Source organism: Aegilops tauschii, chromosome 7, assembly GCF_002575655.3.
Source record: "Aegilops tauschii subsp. strangulata cultivar AL8/78 chromosome 7, Aet v6.0, whole genome shotgun sequence".
Taxonomy (NCBI): Eukaryota; Viridiplantae; Streptophyta; class Magnoliopsida; order Poales; family Poaceae; genus Aegilops; species Aegilops tauschii.
Genome location: NC_053041.3, coordinates 327,573,604 through 327,600,101, shown reverse-complemented (window position 1 = coordinate 327,600,101; position 26,498 = coordinate 327,573,604). Strand labels below are relative to the sequence as shown.

General features: G+C 43.6%; 1 protein-coding gene across 24 annotated transcripts; it reads left to right on the top strand.

Annotated features, from left to right (window-relative positions):
* Nucleotides 1-553: 553 nt before the first annotated feature.
* LOC109732680 (CBS domain-containing protein CBSX1, chloroplastic) lies at nucleotides 554-26,053 on the top strand. 24 transcript variants are annotated; one of them, XR_012188773.1, is made up of 11 exons: nucleotides 554-893; nucleotides 3,991-4,078; nucleotides 4,166-4,230; nucleotides 5,034-5,082; nucleotides 5,188-5,240; nucleotides 10,460-10,678; nucleotides 15,344-15,459; nucleotides 15,567-15,624; nucleotides 15,704-15,807; nucleotides 19,056-19,120; nucleotides 25,750-26,053. XR_012188773.1 is itself a non-coding variant. In XM_073503259.1 (10 exons), the coding sequence occupies exons 1-9, from the start codon at nucleotides 705-707 to the stop codon at nucleotides 15,776-15,778; spliced, it is 912 nt and encodes a 303-aa protein (XP_073359360.1). In that variant the 5' UTR covers nucleotides 554-704; the 3' UTR covers nucleotides 15,779-15,807; nucleotides 25,750-26,053. The 24 variants fall into 24 exon arrangements, 16 of the variants coding, with proteins under 16 accessions (XP_073359360.1, XP_073359361.1, XP_073359363.1 ...); XR_012188774.1 differs by lacking the exon at nucleotides 25,750-26,053 and adding an exon at nucleotides 20,955-21,429 and having other exon boundaries at nucleotides 10,484-10,678; XR_012188772.1 differs by lacking the exon at nucleotides 25,750-26,053 and adding an exon at nucleotides 20,955-21,169.
* The last annotated feature ends 445 nt before the right edge of the window (nucleotides 26,054-26,498 follow it).

Sequence of the window (26,498 nt, the reverse complement as noted above, 5' to 3'; positions counted from 1 at the left end):
GTAGGAGCCACGTAAGCACCTAGCGTTATGTGGACGTTATCATTTAGTGCCACATGTCTGAGCGCTTCTCACCCGAACGGACACACGACGCTCGGCCGAACATGTGGGCACGGTGATAGATGGCAACTACAGTTATGCATATGTGTCAAGTAGTTAATCACACACGACAACTATGATTGACCATACATGGTAACTATGGTTTAACGCTACGCGTGACAACTCCAATTAGTTACACACTATGCATATGTAGCAACTAGTTAATCACACACAACAGCTATGGTTGACCATACATGATAACTATGGTTTAACCACACATGACAACTTCAATTAGTTACACATGGCAACTATATTTAATGATACATGACAATTATATTTTTTTGAGGAAAATACATGACAATTATAGTTAACTACACATGGCAACTAAAGTTGATTACACACGTGTTCGGGCTCACGGGTGGGGATAAGCAGTTACCACACAGGATCATGTGGGCCGTCGTAGCTGCTCCCGAACGTGTTGACATTTTTAATATTCGCCCACACAGGGATCGACCCACCCACGCACAAAAAAGAGGTTTCATCTCTTCAAGCAGGCCGAGCCACAGGTTCCTCCGCACCCTCGGCCTTCCCTCCCCTCACCAGTTTCCAGCCGCGAGCGAACCCGACGCGAGTGCGGTGCCAGGGAGAGAGAAGAGGGGACTAGCACCATGGCCGCCAGGCTGCTGCTCCTCTCCTTCGATTGCCCGGCCGTCGCTGGCGGGCGGCGGTCTCGTCTGTCTGCAGTGCCACGGATGTCTTCCGGTGCACCCCTCGTGCGGCCCCCAGCCTCATCCGTCCGCGCGTTCGCGGTCACCGCCGCTAGAGGCAAGCTGCCGCACCGCACCTCCGTGGCTGTGGTGAGCCCAGCTCCGTTCCTTGCTTCTTGTGTTTACTGTTTTTCTGTATTTGCAATTGGATGCTGATAGTTGCCAGAAACGGTGATTCGGGGTTTATACGAGTCCTATGTTAGATCAGAGGGGTGGATGCGCGCATATTTGGATTATAGGTTCCAACTGATGTCGTTGCTATTGTATCATTTTAGCTGCCCGCAAAGATCTTTGTATGTGCCTGAGCTAATTAAAGTTGTTCTGCAGGATAACCTGGGAGTATGTGGACATTTTTTTTTTATCTCGGCTGACCCGTGTCTCTCATTACTTCTGTAGGACGGAGTTTATGCATATGCATGTCTGATTACAGTGCCATTAGGGAGATGCCCATGTTCTTGCATGTCAATCTGATAGATGTATGCCAAATTTTCCATTTGATCACCTTTGTGTGCGCTGCTCTGCTTTGGTGATGAGGGCATTCATGTTTCTAGTAAAAAAATGGTTAGGAAGTAGCCTGCTAGGATCCTTGTCGACGATTATGAATGTCATTTGGGACGCATATGCCACTTGAAGAATTAATGTACCGTTAGTGAAACTCTAACATGTGGTTCTTACTTTTTAGATGTCCTTGTATCTTTCCTACATGTGAAGATTGGAGTTGGTTGTGAGTTCACTCCTCACTCTCCATTCGTACTCACACATGGGGCAAACAAGCCTGCAAAAGTTCAATAGATGTACTACATACTCATTGGGGACCATCGCTCTTGCTAAAGGAACAAATAAACAATTGCACACTTACTCATATGTAGAACCAGCTGTAAAAGGTATAAGTAAACAAATATTGTCTTACTTTCGCGTGGGACCAATCTCTTGTAGAAGGTACAAATAAACAAATACGGGATTAGCCTCGAACTCAAAACATTGCTATGAGTTTTAGCTCCTCCACTCCTACTAACCAACTCCCCGCATGCTATAGAATAGCATATAGATCAAGTAAATTTACTAATTGACTGTAAAGCAACAAATATGCGATGAAAGACGTCATTGTGCTATGCTAATGTTTATATGCTAATTGACTGTAAAGCAACAAATATGCGATGAAAGACGTCATTGTGCTATGCTAATGTTTATATGCTAATTGACTGTAAAGCAACAATTTGTACATTGGTAGGCTAATGAACGATCATTTTGGAAAGAAAATTATGACAATAGACAATTCATATAGATCAAACAAATTTACTTATTCAAACACGATGAAAGACGTCATTGTGCTACCCTCTTTCTTCCCAAATAGCTCTCCTCGTGTCTTATTTTTAACATATGCCCATCCTTCCGCGTCTCTGAATTTCAGTTTCATATCTTGCAACCCTCCTATGGTTGTTTCAGTCACTGCATGCAACCCTCCTATGGCCGGGACAATTCACAGCTAAAAAAGGGCAGCCCGGTGCACGTAGCTCCCGCTTGCGCAGAGTTCGGGGAAGGGTCTGTCCACGTTGGGTCTTTTGTACACAGCTTTTCCCTACATTTCTGCAAGAGTCTGTTTCCAAGACTCGAACCCGTGACCTCATGGTCACAAGGCAACAGCTTTACCGCTGCGCCAAGGCTCCCCTTCAGACAATTCGTAGCTAACATATAGACAATTGAACTACACATTTTTAATGTTGCATACGTATAAATAGAGCCTGTAATATAATTACAGAAGACACGGACCATACAAAAATAGTATGGTTCACATGATGATGGCCTCCATCAACATAGCTAACCTCACAGAAGAAGCATTAGCTATCCTACTACGAATTTGTTTATGGTATCTTTGTTCTCCTCCTCTTGAATGGGATCACTTGTGTTGATGCCACCCCCTGTCGTAGCACTGGAGGTAGATACTCATCAATCTGCAATCACACAACACCACCCATGTAACTAGTGCAGTTTTTCACCAACTCTCGTTAAACAAGCAAGTATGTGCATGGTCACAATCTGCAATCTACAGCCTTTTCAACTTCCAAGTCCACAAAAGAAATACTCCAGGAATACATGTTCAGGAATACTGCAAAAAAGAAAAAGAAATGACCATCATCTCATCCCGGTGTGCAGTGGCGTTGCTGGGCCGCACACGCTTGGCTGGGAGGGAGGTGTTGCTCGAGGGAGGAAGGCACGGCTGGAGCCTGGAGGAACAGAGGCGCTGCTGGGCTGGGGAGGTTCTGGCCAGCAGGGCCGGCAGAAGTGGCGGCGGATGCTAGGGAATTACTCGCTGTCGAGATCTGCTCCATCCGGCAGTGGCGATGGCACGGCCACGGCCGGCTGGAGGGGATGTGCTGCCACCGGCGAGCCAACCCTAGGCCGTGGCGGCGCTGGCTGTTGCCTGTTCTTCTCACGCGCACTGTGTAGCAGGAATAAGAACGAAACGTTTTTCCACTTACTAGTGGCAAAGGTGGGTAAATACCTTCCAACCCTTTGGTTCAGCTTCTAGCTTTTGGACCCAAAAGTTGGCAGCTGAAGCTGAACCAAACACAGCCTTATGCTTTGCCCTTCCATGCCATGTGGCCAACTCCTCAGCTTTTTTGTGGTTCCATAGCAACGCACTGGCACTGAGCTACTGTTTACAATAAACAATCAAATGCTTCATCATCACATACAAATCGGGAGCAAAGTTGATGATTGTTTTCCCTTTGAAAGTACACAATGCTTTTAAGCTTTCATGAACGACTCGTGAGCCTCTCGTAAGTTCTGATAACTCTTATGCATTGTTCTTCTATATCTATTTTGGGTGTATTAGTCCCGCTATTAGTTGTTTACATTTTATTCTTTAATGTTCTTTTGACAGCGTGATGTGTTTGTGTCACTGCACATTATAAAGTAATATAAATGTATAACAGATAGATCTGGTATTTACTGAGTTTATTCAGAGAACAAGCAACATCACATTTATTGAGCTGGGAAACATTCCAACAGATATCTTTTGCATGATGATGTATCTGGTTCTAATCTTTTGTGCAAGGATCATGGCTTTATTTAATGTATATTGGGCATAAAACCATAAATTATTCGACGTTCTGTTTCCAGATGGAAGTATTTGTATGTAGTTTGTTTTAAGAATTCATTGATCTCAGGATTTCTTGCTTTTCAGGAGGGTGGTGGAGTTTACACTGTTGGTGACTTTATGACTAAAAGGGAACAACTCCATGTTGTGAAACCATCCACTTCAGTAGATGAAGGTGCTTTGTTTGCCTTGACGTTTTGCCTTGGTTTCTGTCATTAGAATATCACTCATTTCCTAATGGCAGCCTTTTCTAATTGAGCAGCTCTTGAGAGGCTGGTGGAGCATCGAATAACTGGCTTTCCTGTTACCGATGATCACTGGAATTTGGTAGGTGGTGCTATTATTTTACTGTAGCAAACAGAGAGTTGATGATATGCAACCGGGGTTCCGAATGTATGTGTTTTGGAGTCAACATGTATGTGTTCTGGATGGGACTTAATTTCCTTGTTATCTACATGTCTTGACGTGCATATATTATATATCCTCGTCAATATAGCGTGGCCTATTCCTTCTCGTTTGCACCTGATGGTTCTATTTTGAAGTCTACCAGATTGCTATCCTCCCAAAATAAAGTGCTATTATTCATATAAATAAAATTGACAATGGGCCGAGGAACCACTATCTTCTTTTGAAAGAGAGGGGCAACCTCCTCAACAAGCTTGTGCCTTAACTCTAGGCTACATGGATGTGCCTAGAAATAATATTATAGAAGCGAGCATATAGAAATTAAACTTCTTTGTTAGCTCCTCTTCTGTTGGCACATTTCATGTTCTTGCTAATTACTACCAGTAATCTGTAATATAACTACAGGGTTGATATCTTCATGTTCAGTTCTGACTCTGAATGTATGTTAAGGCTTAAGAAAGTTCTAAATATTGATATTCAGTAGGAGACATTTACCTGGAAAATGTCTTCTCCATTAGATGTTTAGTTCCTGTTCTGTCGAATGAACATGAACTCTGAAAGCATGTATATCCCAGTATCCCATTGACTTAACCTATGTTGTCCCTGGTATTAATCTGTCGATTTTCATAGAGCTTTAATATCATGATGTTCTTGTACACAGTGTTAATATACGACATTTTTTAAGCACAGTATTCACTCGTGCTGCAATTTATTTCATACAACAGGTTGGTGTGGTCTCAGATTATGATCTGTTAGCACTGGACTCGATATCAGGTATTGTTTGGAATTGTTGTGTAAGTTTCACCTTGTTTATATAATATTTTGTCCATATTATCAGCTGTCTTGCATTGATTAACGTTTCAATTTCTTTTCCTTTAGGAAATGGACAGACTGAAGCTGACATATTTCCTGAGGTGGACAGCACTTGGAAGGTACATTTTGAAAGGCTTGGACGGATAATAGACTTAATTGTGTCGCATGGTTATGCATCTACCTTTAGGACCACCCCCCTCCCTCACATGCACACGCACGCACGCACACACACGCGCATACGCATACACACAAGTTGTAGAGGTAGTTTGTCACTGGATGTGGGATGACATGTAGGATTGTAGGAGAGTTCAAATAAAAATTACTTGCTATTGCCAGCTGCCAGATGCAAAGGTGTAGAACAATTTATTTACTTTTGTGAAAGGGAATGATAGGCTTGGGCTCAGTCAAATCAGACTGGCGGTGGTGGAAACGGATTTGAGCTTGATAGCCACCTTGGCTTGGCAGCCACATGAACTTGGGCTTGATGCAGATTTTTCCCTGACAATCACGGCAGGAATGGGCTAGACCTTCTCCCAAGCCCTCCTACCACTGCCAGGGCTTGCACAACCTCTCCTGATACGGGGCAAGACTGCAAGGGTGGCCCGTTCTTCATGAATTGGAGGTGGATTTGAGAAGTAACATAAGAACAAGGCACAAATCCAAAGGAAACACAAGAGAATAACGCTATTGGACAAGGTCCACACCAAGTACTCCTCAAACCTCAGGCCAACACAAGAGGTGCATCTTGGATTCAAGAACCAGTGAAAATAACTAGTAACAAGGGTAGTTCTTCTCCAATCTCTAGGAGATATGGAGGTCTTGAGAGATATTCTTCTCCAAATCTGATAGAGGCGAGGGTGTCCCGATTTTTCGATGAGATGATAACTATCGATTTGGTGGAGACGACTTTGACGATCCGACTACAAACATGCACGACGTTGCGTCTTAGCAATCGCTAAACCAATCTCCTGAGGTTACTGACGATGCCGTAAGCACGATCAGCCTGACCATGAAGGTCTATTCCTGCATGCAATCGAAGAACAAGCAAGAGTATGATAATGCAATTTGAATTTTGTGAATATATGTTAAGTATTAATAAAAGTGGGGATCCGAAACGGGTCTTGGTCTGGTCGTTGGACACGAACGAAGTACACGAAGTTGCAATGGCTAACTTTTAACTAAACAAATCTCAAAAGTCTAAACGACGCCCTAAGGGCTGTATATACGGAGGAATAGGGGGGGGGGTATTTTGTGACTCCTTGGAGGAGGGATCCGAAACCAACCCTAATTCTGTTTCCCCACACGTACGGACTCTACAAACAGCCTAAGAGGTTGTATTTTAAAATTACATGGGCCTGACCCAAAAATAAGGTGGCGCAGCACCTAAAATAAGCTATGGACGAAATTTATGAAGGGGCATTTTGTATATTTCGTCCATGTCTTTGTATGTCATCACGGAGGCTTCAAAGTGTTGAAATATGCACTAGAAACGTCGTTCTGGTTCCTTTCGCGCACGCCTTCATCTCCATGCTTGATCCTGCTTTTCTGTTCATCCTTTTTATTCCATGCTAGACCCTTCATTAGTAATCAACACAAATGTATTCAATTTAGGCAACATCATATTCTCATGAACATTAGAATTGTTACCAAACATTAGAATTGTTACCAAGAAACGAAAGTACCTGGTAATTTAATTAGCGTGTGCGAGCTCTAGTAATTGGTCCAGTATGTATAGCAACAGGGGCTGTGGGTGTAATAATGGTATTGATGTCCTCATCATCCTCCCCTTCTTGAAATGAAGTCGTCCTCGACGGAAGCTTATCTTTCTCATCCAAATAAGGCTTCAAATCTGCAATGTTGAAAGTGGGATTAACCCCAAATTCTGCAGGCAGCCCAAGTTTATATGCATTATCATTTATTTTTTCTAACACCTTAAAAGGACCATCAACACGCGGCATTAGCTTTGATTTGTGCAAATCATGAAATCTATCCTTGCGCAAATGTAACCAAACAAGATCTGGCAAAATTGACAAATTTGATCTATGGATGAAATCAAATCACAGAATGAACTGCCCGTGAAACTATTTCACGCGGCTGACCTTTTTGTGTGACGCCCGACACGAAGGCGCCACACTACACTGTGCAACGCCTCACAGATAGGCGCTACACGCCTGGCCAGCGTCGCACCCGTGTGATCCGAAATTTACTAAGTCAGTGTGCAGCGCCTGAGAGTAGTGTGGCGCCTAGCTTCTAGGCGTTGCACTAGTGGTTGCTTCATTTTGTAGTGCAACCACTAGTGCAGCGCCTGAGAGCTAGGCGCCACACTATACAGTGCAGCGCCTAGCTCTTAGGCTCTGCACAATGACTTAGCAATTTTTAGGCAGTCTGGGGTGTAACGCTGGCCAGGCGTGTAGCGCCTATCTGTGAGGCGTTGCACAGTGTAGTGTGGCGCCTTCGTGTCGGGCGTCACACAAAAAGGTCAGCCGCGTGAAATAGTTCCACGGGCAGTTCATTCTGTGATTTGATTTCGTCCACAGGTCAAATTTGTCAAATTTGCCACAAGATCTCCAGGTGCAAATACAACATGTTTTCATCCTTATCTCCAGCAAGTTTATATTTAGCATTCATACGCTCAATGTTCTCCTTAGTTAACTCATGCATTTTTAAAATTAATTCAGCACGTTGTTTAGCATCAAAATTAACCTTCTCCGAATATTGAAGAGGCAACAAATCAATGGGTGCACAAGGTAGAAAACCATACACAATTTCAAAAGGGCACATCTTAGTAGTAGAATGTAGAGAATGATTATAAGCAAATTCAATATGAGGCAAGTATTCTTCTCATATTTTTTTTGTTATTCTTCAAAACAGGCCTAAGCATAGTAAACAATGTTCTATTGACTACTTCAGTTTGTCCATCAGTTTTGGGGTGACAAGTAGTACTAAAAAGCGGTTTAGTCCCCAACTTAGCCCATAAACATCTTCAAAAGTGGCCAGGAAATTTAGTATCATGATCTAAAACAATAGTATTTGGCACACCATGCAAGCGAATAATTTCACGAAAGAACAAATCAGCAACACATCATCGCTTTTATGACATGGTATGAAATGTGCCATTTTCGAAAATCTATCCACGACGACAAATATGCCATCCCTCCCCTTCTTTGTTCGAGGTAATCCTAGTACAAAATCCATAGATATATTCTCTCATGGAACACTAGGTACATGCAAAGGCATATATAAACCATGAGGATTGAGTCGTGACTTAGCTTTTTGACATGTTGTGCAGCGAGCAACAAAATGCTCAACATCCCGTCTCATCTTTGGCCAAAAGAAATGTGTAGCAAGTACGTCCTCCGTCTTCTTGACGCCAAAGTAGCTCTGGACAGCAAGATAATGACCCTAGGGTTCGAACCTTAAGGGTTTTGCTGGAACCCGTAATCCGACAGTACCTAATCACGCATAAGGTTCCACTTTGCGGTAAGCCAAGTCTTATTCATATGCATGAGATCTTGTCATTGGGAGCTCAAGTAGGAGTGAAGTCACCTCAATTTTGATGGCTCTTGCACGAGATCTTGTCATTAGTTCACTTGGAGGTTGGGGGGGGGGGGGGGGGATTTGTTCTCTGATTAAGATCCACAATACCGTCAAGAAACTTGTGGGCGAGTATAGTGTATGTCTTGTCGCGCGACCAAAATGTTCCATGAGACCACCTCCGTGGGATCCCTGCAAAAGGAGCAAACACAACGAACTCTCGAGAACACAATGGTTGTTAATGCGCATAAGATATTTATCATCCATGTAGTAGGTCCCCCAACAAGTGCCTTCTTGGCAATGAGCATAGTTGTTAGCAAATAGAGGTCAACGACATATAAAGCATTTGTATGAGCAAATCCAATGACGTGAAACTTAATATTGTGAAACAATATGAAAAGAGTATCCGCTACCACATTAGCTCTACCTTTGTGGCACATGATGTCATAATGAGAAGGTGATATAGGGCAAAGCCCTAGGTGTCCCAATCTTTCACAACTCGGAGGGGATCAAGGGGAACAAACAAGAACACAAGGGGAACAAGCACTCAAAGACGAGATCCAATGACACATGCCCTCTTTAAGCAAATACACACAAGTACCACAAGATCCAAATTCAACTAAGATGGGGAGAGAGAGAGTAGCTAGGGTAGTTCTTCCCAAATCCACTAGGAGATGAGGGCTTGATGATCTAGAGAGATCCTTCTCCCTTAGGAGGTCTTGATGATCTAGAGAGTTCCTTGGTTAACTCATGCATTTTCAAGATACCAAAGCCTTTCTGCTTCAGATTTTCCAAAATCATTCCATGCTCAATCTTATCAAAAGCTTTCGCAAAATCCAGCTTGAGCACTACAGTAGGTTTTTTGCTTATATGACAATGAAAGAGATATTCATATGCCCAAGCTATACAGCCTTGTATAGTCCTAGACTTGATAAAACCATATTGATTGATATGAATCAGATCTAGTATAATTGCTTGTAGCTTGTTGGCCAGTAGCTTGGTGAGGAGTTTGATGGTGCAGTTCAAGAGAGATATTGGTCTATAGTCATTAGCCCCAGAGCTCCAGCTTTTTTAGAGATAAGGGTGATGAAACCACTATTCATGCTTTGCAGACAAAGCTCACCTCTATAGAACTGATCACACAAGTCATAAAAATCCTTTTTAATGACGTGCCAACACTTTTTGATAAAGTTGGTATTGAATCCATCTGGCCCAGGGGACTTGTTTGAAGTCAAGTCTTCGATGACATCATCAATTTCCTTGTGTGTGAAAGGCTGTTCCAGGCAATCAAGCCCTGAGTGGGGGCGAATCAAGTTCAAAAGCTCAGGTGGAATATTGTATGGTTCAGATTGGCCTAGTCTGTCCTTAAAAGCATCATGTAAGCGTTGCGCTTTGGCCTCATGATCAGTTACTGTGTCTCCAGCAGCATTGGTGAGAGAAGCAATACAATTAGACCTATGCTGAATGGTAGCCAAGGCATGGAAAAATTGTGAGTTTTCACTCCCAAGAGTAACCCATTTGATTTTACCCCTCTTCTACCAATAAACCTTTTGTTGTTTCAATAAAGTGAGGAGCTGTGCTTTAAGGTCCATTCTAAGAACTGTTTCTGTATCAATAAGCACTCTGTAATTTTCAAGGGCATCCAACATTGCTACTAGGGCATTAATATCTGAAATATCTTGCTTGAGATTGGATAAAGTTTGGCCCAAACCTTGAGATTTTTCCTGAGAATTTTCATCTTTGCATTGAGTCTTTTGGCTGCATCTGCAAAGTGTATACTTCGTGTCCAAACTGACTCTACCAGGGGCAGGAATTGGTCATGTTCCAGCCATCTATTCTCAAATCTGAAGAGATTACTCTTGGGCATAGAGGTTTGTATGTTGATGACACAGGGTACATGATCAGAGGTGGTCATGGCCAGAGGTATAGTGCCAGAGTATTAGGGCAGGAAAGAGTCCAGGCTGGTGAGGTGAAGAACCAATCCAATCTTTCAAGAAGAGGAGCAGTCTGCATGTTACTCCAGGTATATTTCCTACCCTTTAAAGGTATGTCCACTAGGCCAAGTTTACTGATGACTGCATTGAACATAAGCATCTCATTGATACTACCCCCTGGGTTTTTCCTAGCATCAAAACTTCTGATGAGATTGAAATCCCCTACTAATAACCAATCTGCCTCTTCAGGAATTTGAATGCCATCAAGCCATGCAAGAAATTCGAGCTTCTTATCATCTTGACAAGGAGCATATATGTTAGTTAGGGTCCAACATGAGCCACATCTGGTCGATTGAAAGCAACTGAGAGGGCATATTCATTCTGAAAGAGCACTTCTCCAGAAAATTGAGATGAGGCCCAGACAGTTAGTAATCCTCCTGATGGTAAATAAGCAAAACAATCAAATCTGGCTAGGCAGATTTTCTGATGAAGGAAATGTCTATAATTTCTTTCTTGATTTCCTGAAAACAGACCATAGAACAACCACTCTCATCAATCTTATTCTGGATATGCAGCCATTTATCTGGAGAATTGATGCCTCTTATGTTCCAGTTAAGTACTTTCCAAGCTTGCTTGGTCACTGTGAACAAATAGAGGGAGTGGGGTGCACAAGGGTACATAGCAATGACCTGAGAGGGACCAGGCCAAGGCAACAACATATACAAACTGCAGATTATCATCATAGTCACATAGACCTTTAACTGAACATAAAGCCATAAGAGTCTGCATTACATAAACATTCAGAAACTGGAACTGGAAGGCTAAGTAATAAGCCATAGGATAACAAAGGAAGCTGACTAGAGCTGCAGTTCCTCTTTCCTTCACTGCCTTACTTCTTCTTGGGGTTCTTCTTGGTCTTGGCATCATCAGGAACCTTCTTGGATGTTTTCTGCTTCTTCTGCACTGGAGGCTTGCTCTCCACCATCCCAAATTTATCATAGAGGCTCTTGACCACCTTCTTGTTAAGTGGAGGAGTATCTGCAGCACATGCAAGACAATCTTTGTCAAGGCATGTCTTACCCTTGTAGCCCTTGGCCAGTTGCTTGAGTCTAGCACTCCTACTAACTTCTGAGACCACTAGGGGAGTTTTCTGTTGCCTTCTCCTGATGTGCACCACAGAAGTACTAAAATGCTCCACTTGCACAACATGAGAGGATCTAAGTGCCTGTGGGGGTGGAATAACCCTTGGTAGCATTCTGTCCAGCCAAAAACAGAGAGCACACTGGCGGGGCTTCTGATGGGCAGACTTGAGGGACCAGAAAAACTGAAAAGACAGTCCATTTGAATTGCCTTCCTGGATTAACTGCCAAAGCTTCGATTGAAGAATATTTTTTACCCTCACAAAATCCTCAGATGACAGCAATTTAGCTATGAAAAAGTCAGCCCAAGATACTGGAACAGACAGACTGGCAGTTTGGTAAAGCAGGACAAAAGTGTTTCTGCCAGGCAGCTCTTCCTTCCTGAGAGAAGACAGCAGTAAGCTGGAGATTGTCTGCAGTTTGAACCTCTTTGTCCTGGGTCTGAACAACATTCTTCTCCAAATCAGCTTGAACAGGATTGCCTATAGCAGAGGAGAGAGTGGCAGGTGTTGTCATTGCAATCTGAGGTGTTTCAGTAGCTGCACAATGAGAGAAGACAGGGGGTAGACTGTAGAATAGGTTCTGACTCAAGTAGCACCTCATGCTTTGCATCTGCAAAAGTAAAAGTCCCCTCCACTGCAGCACAAGGCAAATAGTCCAACTTTCTCTGGTGAGAGGATAGTGCAGTCAGAGGCAGAGCATCATAATCCACTTGCTGTTCAAGTACCACCATACCAAGATGGATGTTCATAATAATATTGCCAGCTTGCTGGACTGGAACATCAACTAGCTTTTCATTTGGAACTCCCATGCTCACCTGGAATGCATTGACGGAATCACTAGAAGTGTTCTCTTGAGTCCTGAGTCAGAACTGAAGGTCACAGTCAGATCACTAATGGCCATCTCCACCACAGGAACATTAAGATCCAGATCATTGGCCTGCACTTCATGAAGAATTGGTTGAATAGGAGGATGATTATGAATCACAGGATTAAGCATCTCTTCCAGTTTCTGGAATTCCTCCTGATTGAGCTCATGAGCCCCTGCTATAAGATCACTGATCTCCAGGAATTCTCCTGGTACATGCTGCCGTGGGTTTTGATTTAAGTCAATAACTGGTCCCAAGATATGATTAACATTCTGACCTCCAATATTAACCTGATCCTGCAGATTAGGGTCAGAATTATGCTGTAAATGCTGATCATGCTGCTCCTCGTGCCCAATGTCAGCAGGCTGAATCCCCTGGCTGATCATCCCATTCTGGCCAAAACTGCTCCTCATGCCCAATGTCAGCAGGCTGAATCCCTGCTGATCATCCCTCCGGCCCAGATGGTTTACCGGTGCTTTTTTCAGAGCTTGCTGGAACACCATCAAATCAGATGTCATGGTGGTGATTAACCTCTTCTCCAACCTGCAAATGGCTAACTTTCATTGGCTCAATTTGCCAGACATTGTTTTGATCCCCAAGAAAGAGTCTGAGCCGTGTACTACCTTCCATCAACGTGTCTAAAGGCATCAAGAAGAGTCTGAGCAACAAGATGAAGGCTTTCCTTTGGGGCTGTACCTAAAGGATTTATGGTGGAAAATGCAAGCTTAATTGGGAGCATGTTTGTCGTCCAGCCGATCTGGGAGGGCTTGGAGTTCTCCACCTCGGCAAGTTCTCCTGCGCCCTGCGCCTCTGCTGGTTGTGGCTTGTTTGGACATCCCGGAGGCCTTGGGTTGGTCTCGATCTCCATTGCTACCACTCCTCTGGTTGTGGTTTGTGTGGATTTGAACCTAGTTTCATGTTATTCTTTATGCGAACACATTTTTTCATATTCTCTGGAAAAGAGATGCGGAATAACATCACTCTCAGTCTTGCAGAATTTTCAGAGTGATCTTTATAAAACCATCTGGCTAGTTTTATTTTGTAATATGGTTCAATCGTTTCTTTTCCATCGTGGACACGTGTACAGCAGTGTCCTGCTTTGTTTATGAATGGTTCGGTCTTCTGCTGGATCGTACCTGTTTGTACAACTGTGGAGAAGTATATAGCAGTATCCTGCTTTGTAGATGATGGAACATGATGCAGACGAGGAGCACATGGAGGCGCACCTCCCTGTAATTTGAAACATTGGGATGCGGACTGAAATCGTTTTAGTTTCCCTATTGAGCCAATACAGTTTTAATACAAACAAGTATGACTCGCATGGCATTGCAGAGAAGTAATGATGAGTTAAGAGCAAGTACAATAGTGGGCTTATAGCCTGCTTACATGACAATTTTTTTTTATGTGGAGGAGAGAGATGTGAAAAAGTAAGGAAAGTGGGCTCTTATGCAAGAGGCTGGCTATATGCGTACTTCTAGGCAAATACAATAAATGTGATGAAAGAGAAAGAGAGAGGAGAAAAAAAAGTAGTAATGTGATAGCCAACCTTATAGCCCACACTATTGTATAAGTGGTTATAGATGATGGCTATGGAAGACATGGCGGCTTTATATAACAAGCACTTGGTTATATTATTAACCATGTTTTAATAAATGAAAACAAACGACTGCATGCAATGTAATTAGTGTTAATTCATCTTTGTTGGACCATGAAGATAAATAGTTACGTGCAGCTGCATAGTGTTAATTCATCTTTGTTGGACCATGAAGATAAATAGTTACATGCGGCTGCACTGATAAATCAGCAGGCAACATTAGTAGTAACATAGCTTTTTTACATGAGAAAAACTCCTAAGATTAGTATGTAATTTTTCTAGAATTATTATCACGAAGTTCTTGGGTTTTTACTAGAAATAAAAAGAAAGACGTGATCTCGTGGAATTTGTATCATGATTTTTCCAACAATTACTCAATCCACATATACTAATCTTTTCTAATATATGGATTTCTCATTCTTTTTTATTTGAAATTTTAACAATCACTCAATCCACTATTTATTTTAGTTACCCCATGATGCGATTCTTAGTTTTATAGAAGACACATAACTTCCTGAAAATATATTTGATTTAACATTTACTAAATCTTGAAAATTGTTTAAATGCATTAAACATAAATTATTTTTAAAGTTGAAGCCATATTACAATTTTAAAATGGGTACAAAAACATAAACTTGTGATATTTGTAAAGTTGAAATAATATTGCAGTCTAAAGGCTTGGTACAAATTGAATATTAGATGTGTTGCATGATTCAAAACTCTGGGCTCAACAAAATCCACATGCATGTGATTCATGAGTTAATGATGATGTCGTTGTTCGTTGTTGGGGGTAGGCACAGGAGCATGTGGATGAGTGAGCCAGGAGGGGACAGTCTGTGCAAGGAATACCTCCTTATACTACTTATACAAGAAAATGTAGAATAAACTATATCAAAGAATACACCATGCTAATATAGCGGTGCAAATCCCTATGCATATTGAATGGTGAGATATCACAGGAGGTAGCCTGCATTTTCAATGGAACATCACCAAATCATTGATAACCAGTTAGAAAAAGAGTAAATGACATTGGCGCGAATCAGAATGCAATGAGTTCTCCAAGCATGTGTATCTGCATGCTTAATTTCTCGTATTAGTATACATTGTTTATTTTCATGTTTTTCTCTGATTCTACTCCAACCCCTGCCTGTAGACTTTCCATCACATACAAAAGCTCTTAAGCAAAACCAATGGGAAAGTAGTTAGTGATGTTATGACTTCTGCACCTCTTGTGGTGCGTGAAACTACTAACCTTGAAGATGCTGCAAGGTACGTGTACATCACTGATTGGTTTCCAGAGATTATATGGACCAACTTGTATGTTAATGTTTCTTAAAGATAACTTAATTAGATGGTGGTGATATTTTGGCATGCAGGTTACTTCTTGTTAGTAAATACCGCAGGCTGCCAGTAGTCGACAGTTCGGGCAAATTGGTGAGTGGGCCAAGCCTTGCTATTTTTCTCCTTTTTTTGCTCTACTTAATTTATCTTAAAACAAACTTCGGTTTGTAAGGTTGGAATCATCACAAGAGGGAACGTCGTCAGAGCTGCTCTTGAGTTTAAGAAAAATGTTGAAGGGAGTCTTTGAAGTGGAACTGTAGATGATCCTTTCCGAAGGTGAAACTTGAACATATTGCTAGTAGGCTAGTTTAATTGCAGTTGGGATACATGTACTGTCACAGCCCTAGAATTATTTTAGCTCCAATAATTATTTTGGTTTGATTAGTTGCATTGTGAGCATCATGCATCATCCTTAAATTTCAAAATTTTGAATTGAGGGAATTTTCAAAGCCTCTGCTAAATAAAGGGCAAAGAACCCCAAAAAATGCATCCAATGTTTCAAAAATGCCTTTAAAATAGTTCTAAGATTTTTGTCAAGATTTATATATCAAACCAAAATTAGGAACATTTTTGAGGAATTATTTTTGGGACTTTGAATTTAAATCATATTGTATTTGTATTTGAATTTATATTATATTATCAGAATATAATTTGAAATAACTTTGAAATAATTTATGTGCCTTTGGATAATTCTACTGTGCAACATAAAAATATTCAGGGGAATTTTGTCATTGGGTTTGAATTTGTTTTATTTGAAAACAATGACAAAATAAATAAATAAAAGAAAACATAAAGAAAATAAGGAAAAGCAGAAATTGTACCTGGTTTACCTGTGCGGCCTAGAACTGTTGTAGCCGAGGCCCAACCCAACTCCCCACCGTCCCCTACCTCTTGCTAGTAGGAGCAGTTGTGTGTCCGCACGCGCACGCTCGCGACCACCTCCTCCTTGCTTGCTTCCCCGCCTCCTCGTGCCCATCTGCGTCGCATGGGAGATGCCCCGTAGCCTCCTCTATCCTCTCCCTCGCTCTCTGGCCCTTCCCTCTTCCCTACGCTCTCTCTCTTCTAGCCTCAAGCACCGTCACAGTTCACTGCAGCCACGGTGCACCCCACGCCTTACCCTCATGTCCCCGAGCTCTGCCCCGACTCCGCGCGCCTCTTCGTCCAATCATGCAAGCCCGGACGCCTGGAAGTGTCGCCATCGAGCTCGTCCCTGCCGCCTCTGCTCGAAGACCGCTGGCGTCGATCCATCGTCTCCAGCGTCTCCCCCGCCACACTGAGCATCTCTCTGTGACCGTTGTGAGCTCCTCTGCCGCTCCTTTCTCTCCCCGTGCTCCATTGCGCTGCATAGTCGTCGCTTCCATCAAGCCCGATAACTCCTCGCCGCCGGCTTTGATGTTGCCGTGGCCACAGCTGCCACCGCTTGCGTCTGAGCATTGGAATGTGCTCAGCACCTCCCCAGCAACCCGCGGACACCACCGTCTCGCTCGGATACGCCCCATAGTGCCAAACCGAGCACACCCGTAGCTCCGGTCGCCGCATACCTCATCGCTGACGCTGTTTTCGGCCACTTCAGGTTGCACCGTTGGATGCACGCAAGCGCTAGGAACGCACAGAGATTATCCGCGCGGCATTTGGTCGCCGGACTGTAAAACCCGCCGCCCTTCGCCGCATCTGTCGTCGCCGGTGTCAAGCTGCCGGCGTGTTGACCCATTTGACCAGGGGTTTGACTCCCCTAGGTCAATGACAACTGGGGCCAGCCCGCTGTTAATTTTAGGTTAGTTTAAATGTAAACTTAATTAGCACCTGTGCCTATGCATGCGGGACCCACCCGACAGGACCTGGACAACCCAGTTGACCAGCTGATGCAATAAACATTTTCTGGTGTTTTTATACTTCAGTAATGATTTATAAATTCTAGAGAATTGGCTAAACTTAGAAAAATCATAGAAAATCAACTGTAGCTCCAAATGAAAATCCAAATAATCCATCTGTGGCATTTTCATGCAGGTTTGGACAACTTAAAATTGGTGTATATGACAATTTGAATAAATGACATTTGAAATGTCTTATATGGAGTTTGAATTTGAACCCTGGGTTCAAACTAACTTCATTTAAATTGTTGCTAGTTGCATTAGCCCAAATCACAGCATGTTGCCATGTCATGATCATGCATCATATTATTGCATTGCATTGATTGTGTTCCCTCTTGTTTGCCGGTGTTTGTTCCCTCTCGGTAGACGTCGTTCCGGCATTGAGATCGATGTCACTAGTGAAGATACAATGCTATCTTCGGAAGTGGCAGGCAAGCGACCCCCTTGATCACTCCGATACAATCCCACTCTCTTGCTCCTGATCTCTTTTATTTCATTAGGATAACAACGATTCAACAGTTACATATTGCGATAGTTGAACCCATTCCTCTGCATGACATGTCTTTGCTACAGTAATTAGTAAAACCCACTAGCATGAGTAGGAGTTGTTTGAGCCATGATGTGCCTACTCATTCATGCTTGCTTGTTATGCCTGCTATGCTTAGAGTTGTGTCAGGTCTGATTCATCTGGGATGAAGTGGAATGGTGGTGAACATGTCCTACTGTGTGAGAGCTATGTGTGTGAACACGATTTGGTAAAGGTAGCGATGAGAGGCCATATAGGAGTACATGGTGGCTTTTCTCATTGAGACCGCCCTTAAGAACTAAGTCATGTATATGTTATCCAAGAACAGCTATTACCACACATTGGGCCCTGAAATATGACCCCGCTCGACTTATTAATCGCCTTGATCTCTGTCTAGGAGTTGCAACTAGTTTCTGGTGTTTATAGGTTGTGCTGGGGGCCGTGCTTAGCGCTGTCCGGAGAGGTAGGATTTGTGCGGCAGGCATTGTGACATGGTGCACCAAGCATAGTACCATCCAACGAGGTGGACATGGGAACCCTGTACACATCGTTTGAGGTCGTAATGGAAACATCGTCCAGACTTCCATTGCGGGTCAGTTCTCAGATAGGCGATAAACCTGAACTAGAGTCTTGTGTGGTTAGTCAAGTCGTGGTCTACACCCACGCCGGCTTTCGCTTGAAGTCTACCGAGCACATGTTGTGTGCAGGCGCTAAGTGGTGCAAACATGTGTGAAGTACACCCCTGTAGAGTTATAAATGATCTATTCGAATAGCCCCATCCTCGGATATGGACTACTTGGAGACTTATATGGTTCATAGACAACTTAAAGGGACACTCTAAAATGCGCAAGATAAGTGTGAGTGCTATGGACTGCCTTCTCAGAGGAGACGGGAGCGGATTCATAATGGTGTGTTGATATGATGAATATGTGGACTCGTGTGCACTTTCTCACCTCCAAAAAATTACTGGTAGTCGTAGTACAAGATAGCCACTGAGTTAAAGCTGGCTTGCCGCAGTTGAACTCCACTACCCCTTTATTGATACTGATGCATATGTAGTTAGTTCTGATGTAAGTCTTGCTGAGTACATTTGTACTCACGTTTGCTTAATTTATGTTTTTGCATAGGAGATTCGGGCTCACTAGTAGTTCCACGTGGGCTTCGATGAGTAGCTTGGGAATCCCAGACAGAGGTATGGTTTCTTTGGAGGATCTTGTAGGTAGACGAGCTTCTAGCCTTCTTTCTTTCCAACCGTCTGTACTCAGACAGGTTTATGCTTCTGCTTGTTGCTTGTATGACTTTGTATGTTGGGTCATGAGATCCATGTTTGTAATATCATGTTATGTATGGCTCTTTGGAGCCTCTTAAATGAATACCTTGAGTCATAGAGTTAAGTTGTGATGTTATGTTGTACCAACACATACTTGCATGTTCTGCGTACGTATGATGTGTGTTTCTATGTGTTAAGTCACGATAGCTTTGGTATCAGAGTCTGCCTGCCTGTAGGATTACCAAGCCAAACTGGTCGAAGTCGAGTCTAGAAATGGTTTAGTTATATAAGGGAATTGACCGTGAAAGGGAACGTGAGGCTCTTTTTACTCGTTATCCTTGTGTCATTCTGATTTTGAGGCACCCTCTTCTTTTTTACGGGGTTATGAAAATAGGTTTTCTCATCTATCTATCAAGATGACGAGGTACTATGCTAGAGACTTATAGGAAAGGTTTTGTCTTCTCGGATCGGTGTTTCCATAATAATTCAGTTGTTATGTTGCCAGTTGTCATGTAGGTTGTATCATTTTCCATGCCCGTACAACTGTTATGTTATTCGGGTCATCCAAGGTTTCTATGTAGTCTGATGCATTGGCATATCATTTCTTCCTGCTCCTATGTCTTTTGGCCATCAGAGTAGACACACAAGTTATGGTGTTGGGGTATTTCATTACCTTAACATATTTGTTGAAGTTAATAGGAGACCATGTTATGTTAAGTGAACTACCCAGAGATTCAGCCTTGTGTTGTATCCCCAGTGTGGTAATTCTGGCCATCATTTTTGAAAGCATTTCGTGATGTTATTTAGTTAGTAGGTATTCTACTTCTGGGTTCGTGAACCCATGACTCATTCGCTTATCACCGTAGATAGTGACTGTAGCTCCTTTAGGTTGATTAGTAACTTTATTCTAGTCTTCGAGGTCTATGGTATATAATTCTTCCAATACCATGAACCATCCTTGGCAGAAGTTCTTTTGAACCAAAGATCACAACGAGAGTGCTCTTGATGAGTTCTCCATTCCATAATTGTGACTGCCAATCCTACCTTTCTGCATGGGTTATCCGGAAGAAATATGTTAAACTTATTCGACATGCTAATCTATGCACCCACAACTCAGAAAATCATGTGTTCCTTTGAGTTGTCCCTCTTCATTTGTATTCCGACCTTCGTCTACCAACTGATAGTTAGGAGTAGTTGTGCATCCGTGTTCGTCAATGCCTGTTACCACTTTGGTCCGTCGGGTCATTCTATTTCAGGATGACTAGGAGAAACAACCTCCAGTACCTCATTCATTTCTAGGGTTGGGTCAAAGTAGTTGTATTCCGCAGATCAAGAAAGCCAATCCAGCTTTTGTTCTGTTCTACCCTGGAGTATTACCCCATTTATGTCAGGAATGTCATGGGAATTGCACAACCTCTTATGAATTCTTGATACAGTAATACTTCTCACCGTCATCATTCATTTCTTGGTCTCCGTGTTGGTTATAACCGGTATGCTGACAAATGAATCGTGATGTGTGAAATCAATACTCCTAGCAACTTCGCTGCTTGGAAGTTAATGGACAGTAACTTCATTCTTAGTGTGTATTGAATCATCATTCTAAAAGTAACCGTGCTACCCAGTCCATCTTTCCAGATACACTCTCAATTAATGAGTTAGAATTGTGTCAATCTCTTGCTCTTTTGATCATATCGTCTTGCCCTGAAAAGCAAGATTGTTCTCGAGCTTCATAACATATTGGTGCATGATTTTCCAGGTATCTTCTCGGAAGTATTACCAGGTTGTCCCCTGACCGTTATGTTGAGTTCGCGATCAAGTTGGTTTTCCTCTAAACCACCCCTTCTCCAAGAAACTGTGTTGGATACCCCTGAGCTAGTTGGTTAAGCTAAACAACAACTTGGAGTTGGAGGATAAAAGCTTTGCCTAACTTAGTTCATTCCAAAGGGATATCTTTAGTGTGTGTGTTGAAGGAAGATAATATCTTCATCGCTTGACCTTCGTGATCAGTTGTTGGATCTATTGTCTTATCGAATCTTTTGATTTGAGTGCGGGCTATCGTCAAATCAAAATCAGAACCAATGATTTTCGTAATGTTGTCTTACTCGTGGAATTTTCCTCGAGCATGCACCATTATATCCTTTGGTCTGACCAATACTATCAGTTTGTTCACTTAACTGTGGAATTCTATCTTGGTGGAAATCTTGATAAATTGTTGTTGAGCCCATTGATAACATTTTTATCTTCTCCATGATTTGTGTTGTACATTAAAGTTAGCGTTGGAAACTTTTGAAAACATTATCTTCGTGCCTGCTCATGAAGTATATGTTTGGATGAAAGAAGTGACTTCCTCTAATTGCATTGAACTCTCTCAACTCCACACTTCTGTGCATTTTGTCAAAATGTGGCATGTAATATTTCATTGGAAATCCATGGAAAAGGCAGTCATATTTCATGCATAACGTTCACAAAATCCTTACGGTTTGATAGCATATCTAAAATCGGCGGATTTTGTATTAACAAAAATGCAACTTGTACTCCCCCCGTCCGAAAATATGACCTTTTTGCAAAATAGTCCTCTTACTTTCAAATATTTGCAAACAAGTCCCTGAAAATGTACTGTACTTGATAGTTTATGTTTGATGCCAAACATTTGGTGAGTACAGTGAGGAGGAAGGAGTACCAAATTAACCATGTGACAACTACCACTAAACAATATCAAGGAGCAACCACGTCTTTGCTCTTGGGCTCATGTCACTACATTAATTTCTATTCCTGGCTCGCTGTGACCAGCAAATTAACATACAGATCCTTTGAAGGTCCATGTACCATCTTGCCTCCTTAATTTGCTACTCCTTCCTCCTCTCCCGGCAAACAAAATCAAAGATTGGGAGACACGTATCAAGGCTAAACACTATATATTGACAAAACAAACTAACTGCATATGTTGGAAAAAGAGGACCGAATTGAAGATACTATGCTACCCAGCCGCGGTTCAGTGAATCAAACCTCAAGGTTCACTGCACAAGGATTGTCGACAAAATGATGGAGAGGAAGTAATCGGTGTATATCACTACAAAAAAAAGACACATCCATGACATTTTGGCCCGAACGAAAAAAGTTCTGTCATGGTTATGACACTTCTATGACGATAATTTTGACAAAAAACACATATCATCATAGATGTGGTGGGCTCCTACTTCTATGACAAAAAATCATGACAAAAAATGGGCTTTTCATCCTGGGCGGGTCGGGGACGCACCTGCATGACATTCTTTGGGCCGTCCATGATGGAAAAAATCATGGTAGAAGCGAGGGCGAGGAAAATTTCGGGAAGTTCCCGGTTACGGTAGGTGGTCGGGGCTGAGCGATGCACGGAGGTTTGCACGTTTCTCTCGTGTGCCTGTGCGAGACGTTGGGCTCTAACTGAACCCGAGCGATTGCACAAGTTACGTTACTGAACTCGAGTGACCGATCCCTTGGTTGTTAACTGAACCCGAGCGATTCCTTCGTTGTTGACTGAACCCGAGCGATTCCTTCGCTACTGCTGCTAACTGAAGCCGATCGAACCTTCCTCTTGATGAATAGTGACCATTGTTGAGGGTTTGATGAACAGTTCCCGGTGGGGGTTGGATGAACAGGACCTCGTGGTAGTAGGCCGTTGCTGCTGGATGAATAGGACCCCGAGGAGGCCGCCACACCCGAGCCGGTTGGGGGTGGATAAACAGGACCCCGTGGAGGGCTGGTTGAACAGTAGCCGGTGGAGGCTGGATGAACAGTAGCCCGTGGATGAACAGTAGCTGGTGGAGGCAAGCGGAAGGTCGCGGTGGATGAACAGTAGCAGGTGGAGGTTGGAGGAAGTCAACGGTGGATGAACAGTAGCCCGTGGAGGCTTGAGGAAGTCGACGGTGCATGAACAGTAGCCGCTGGAGCGAGGCAGTAGGCGGTGGATGAATAGTAGCCCGTGGAGTCCCGTTTTGCGGTACACCACACCCCTCCCGATGAACATGACCCCATTTCGACCGTAGGCGCTCCAACAGAAGTCCGGTTCCTCCGTTTTGCAGTACGCCACACCCCTCGCAATCAATAGGACCCCGTTTCGATCGTAGGCACTCGAACGGATGTCCGTTTCCTCCGTTTTGCGGTATGCTAGACCCCGTTTCGACCGTATGCGGTCGAACAGAAGGCCGTTTCCTCCGTTCTGCGGTACGCCACTCCTTGTTGCGGCTGTTTCGTCCAAGCCAGTTGGCTCCCGATGAACACGACGTATTCTGACCCAGTCGGTTGCCTCCTGATGAACACGACGCTGTTTCCTCCGTTCCTTCCTAGCCGGTTGGCAGCCGATGAATAGGACGCCGTCGCTGTACGCGTTCGAGACCCCGCCCGTATGTACGTACGTAGCCGTATTTACTTTCTTGCAGCATGGCTGTATGTATGTGTAGACGATATAGACGGGACTGCGTGACATGCTATGTCGGCGGGTCTACTACAACAGCTGCCGCTCCTTACTCGGCCACGGTTCATCGCTGCAGAGAGACCGATCGACCAGTATGTACATACACGGTCGCGACCAGACAGATAACGCTACGTATGCTTTGACCATGGGTCCCAGCTGTCAGGGAGGACAAGGAGGCACTTCCTTGCGTGCGAAGATATAACTGGTGGGTCCTAGCTGTCAGGGGGAAGAATCATATTTTCCCCTGTAATAAGGAGACACTTCCTTGCGTGCAAAGATGTTGTTGGTGGGTCCGAGGTGTCAGGGGCAGGAATAAGGAGGCACTTCCTTGTGTGCAAAGATGTTGTTGGTGGGTCCGAGGTGTCAGGGGCAGGAATAAGGAGGCACTTCCTTGCGTGCAAAGATGTTGTTGGTGGGTCCGAGGTGTCAGGGGCAGGAATAAGGAGGCACTTCCTTGCATGCGAAGATATAACTGGTGGGTTCGAGCTGTCAGCGGGAGGAACATTTTTTTCGCGAAATACAGAGGCGCTTCGGGTGGGTCCCCGCTGTCAGGTGGAGGAATCATTATTTTGCGCGTAATAAGGAGGCACTTCCTTGCGTGCGGCCATAGACCCAGCTGTCAGCCTCTCCAAGTATAGTCCTCTTCTGATGGCTATTATTCGTTGACCGCGTTGATGACGTCGTACCGTCCGAGAGCACCAAGGTGGTAGACGGTGGCGCGGCCTAGGAAGGGAACGACCCGGAGCCAGGGAATACGTGACAGTGGGTGCCCATGCGGAGGGGAGTACAAGGGTTGACTGGTTCGGCTGCGGTTTGAGGCTGCCGTCGCCGGAGAATAACAGGGGGTGTGGGTGAGTAGAGGGAAGGCCTGGCCAACGGTGGGAGTAGAGTGGGGCGGTGAGGCATGTGCGGCAGCACAACCGACCACTAGAGGCAGGAGCAGGCAGTCCCGCCGTCGCTAGTTTGGGCGGCTGGTGCAAGAAGATAAAGAGACTGAAGAAGCAGCAAGACCGCTCGATTAACATCCAACGACATTGCTGCTAGAATCGTTTGTTGACTAAGTTGACAAAGCCCTGCGTACGCATCAACTTAGTAGGCCCACGGGTCAGCCTCCGAACCGGTGCGCCCCAGATGTTAGGGGGAGGAATTATTTTTGTCGCGTAATAAGGAGGCAGTTGCTTGCGTGCGGCCATGGACCATGGGGGTCCCTACTGTCAGCCTCTCCACGTAAATCCCTATTTCGATGGCTGTCGTTTGTTGAATGTTGACCACGTGGAGCACGCCGCTCTTAGAGCACCAACACGGTGGACGACGGTGAGGCCTTGGAATGGAACGACCCGGAGCCGGCAAAGACACAACAGTGGATGCCCATGCCGAGGGGAGTTGAACGATTGACTGGTTCGGTTGCGGCATGACGTTCCCGTCACCGAATAATAACAGAAGGTGCGGGTGGGTAGAGGGATGGCCAGGCTAGCGGAGGGAGTACGGTGGGCCGGTGAAGCCTGCGCGGCATCACAGCCGGCCACAAGAGGAGGGAGCAGGCAGTCCCGCCGGCGCTGGTTTAGGCGGCTGGAGCAGGAAGATCACAGATTGAATAAGCACGTCGGCCGTTGGATGGACATCCAACAATCATTGCTGTTAGAATCGTGCGTTGACTATAGGTTGACAAAGCCTTGCGTAAATAAGTTAGCCTCGAAAACTGTGGCGTGTACAACTGATTTGCTATTATTTTTTATAATTTATAGCCCATTTGCTAATTCATATGGAATTTATTGCACCAATTTTTCATTTTTAGAATTGCTGCCCATTTTCTGGTCAGTACCAGGGTTAAAATTTTGAACTAAAAAATATGCGAAATTTTAAAAATTCGCATATTTTTGCTAGGGTATGAAATATTTTTAATCCCAAAATTAGGAGCATACTAAAACTAATTTAAAAATAAAGTAATACTATGTTATGTTAAAATCCAATGAAATATAAAATATCAATGAAGTACAAAAACAAAAAAGAAACTAATTGCCCATTTGCTATATTTTTTTTTGGAATTTGCAGCCCATTTCATATTACTTTTAAGATTTACTCCCCATATTTTGGCCAGGTCGGAACGCATCCCTCCTCGTCTTGAAAGATTTACAGTCCAATAAGTCGGAGAAAACAAATGGGCCTAGGTTGGGTATTCTTCAAAAAGAAATGGTGGACTGCCTATTTTCCCAAAGAAAAAATTGTTGGGCTGGTCATGTTGTTAGGCGGACCACAGAAACCGCACAACCCAATTTATACCCTTCTCTGTCTGGACAAATCCTCAAGAAAATGCGTTGTGCAATTCTGTCATTAATTGACTATACGTTGTGCAATTCTGTCGTTAATTGACTATACGTTGACAATGATGTGGGCCCCTGCTACTTCTTGAGCTTGCGTTGATTTTTTTTCCTGAAGAGAAAAGGGTGGTGCAGCAAAGTAAAGATAAGTATTTTCCTCAGTTAAGAACCAATGTATCAATCCAGTAGGAGGCACAAACAAGTCTCTAATATATGCACCTGCACAAACTAACAAACACTTGCACACAACACAAAAAAGGGGTTGTCAATCCCTTCACGGTCACGAATAAGAGTCTTATATATATTTAGTAATTAGAAGCACCATACGAGCCTCCACGTTAATCCCAAAAAACTAATAATAAATAACCATTAGATCTTAATCCTGCGTCTAGAATAAAGATGACATGAAAACTTTATTCCCAAGTCCATGGGTATTACGCTTGGAAGGAAAGACCCAAGAGTCGATAGGTATTACGCTTGAAAGGAAAGACCCAAGAGTCCCGAGTACTGCGCTGGTAAGGAAACTTGC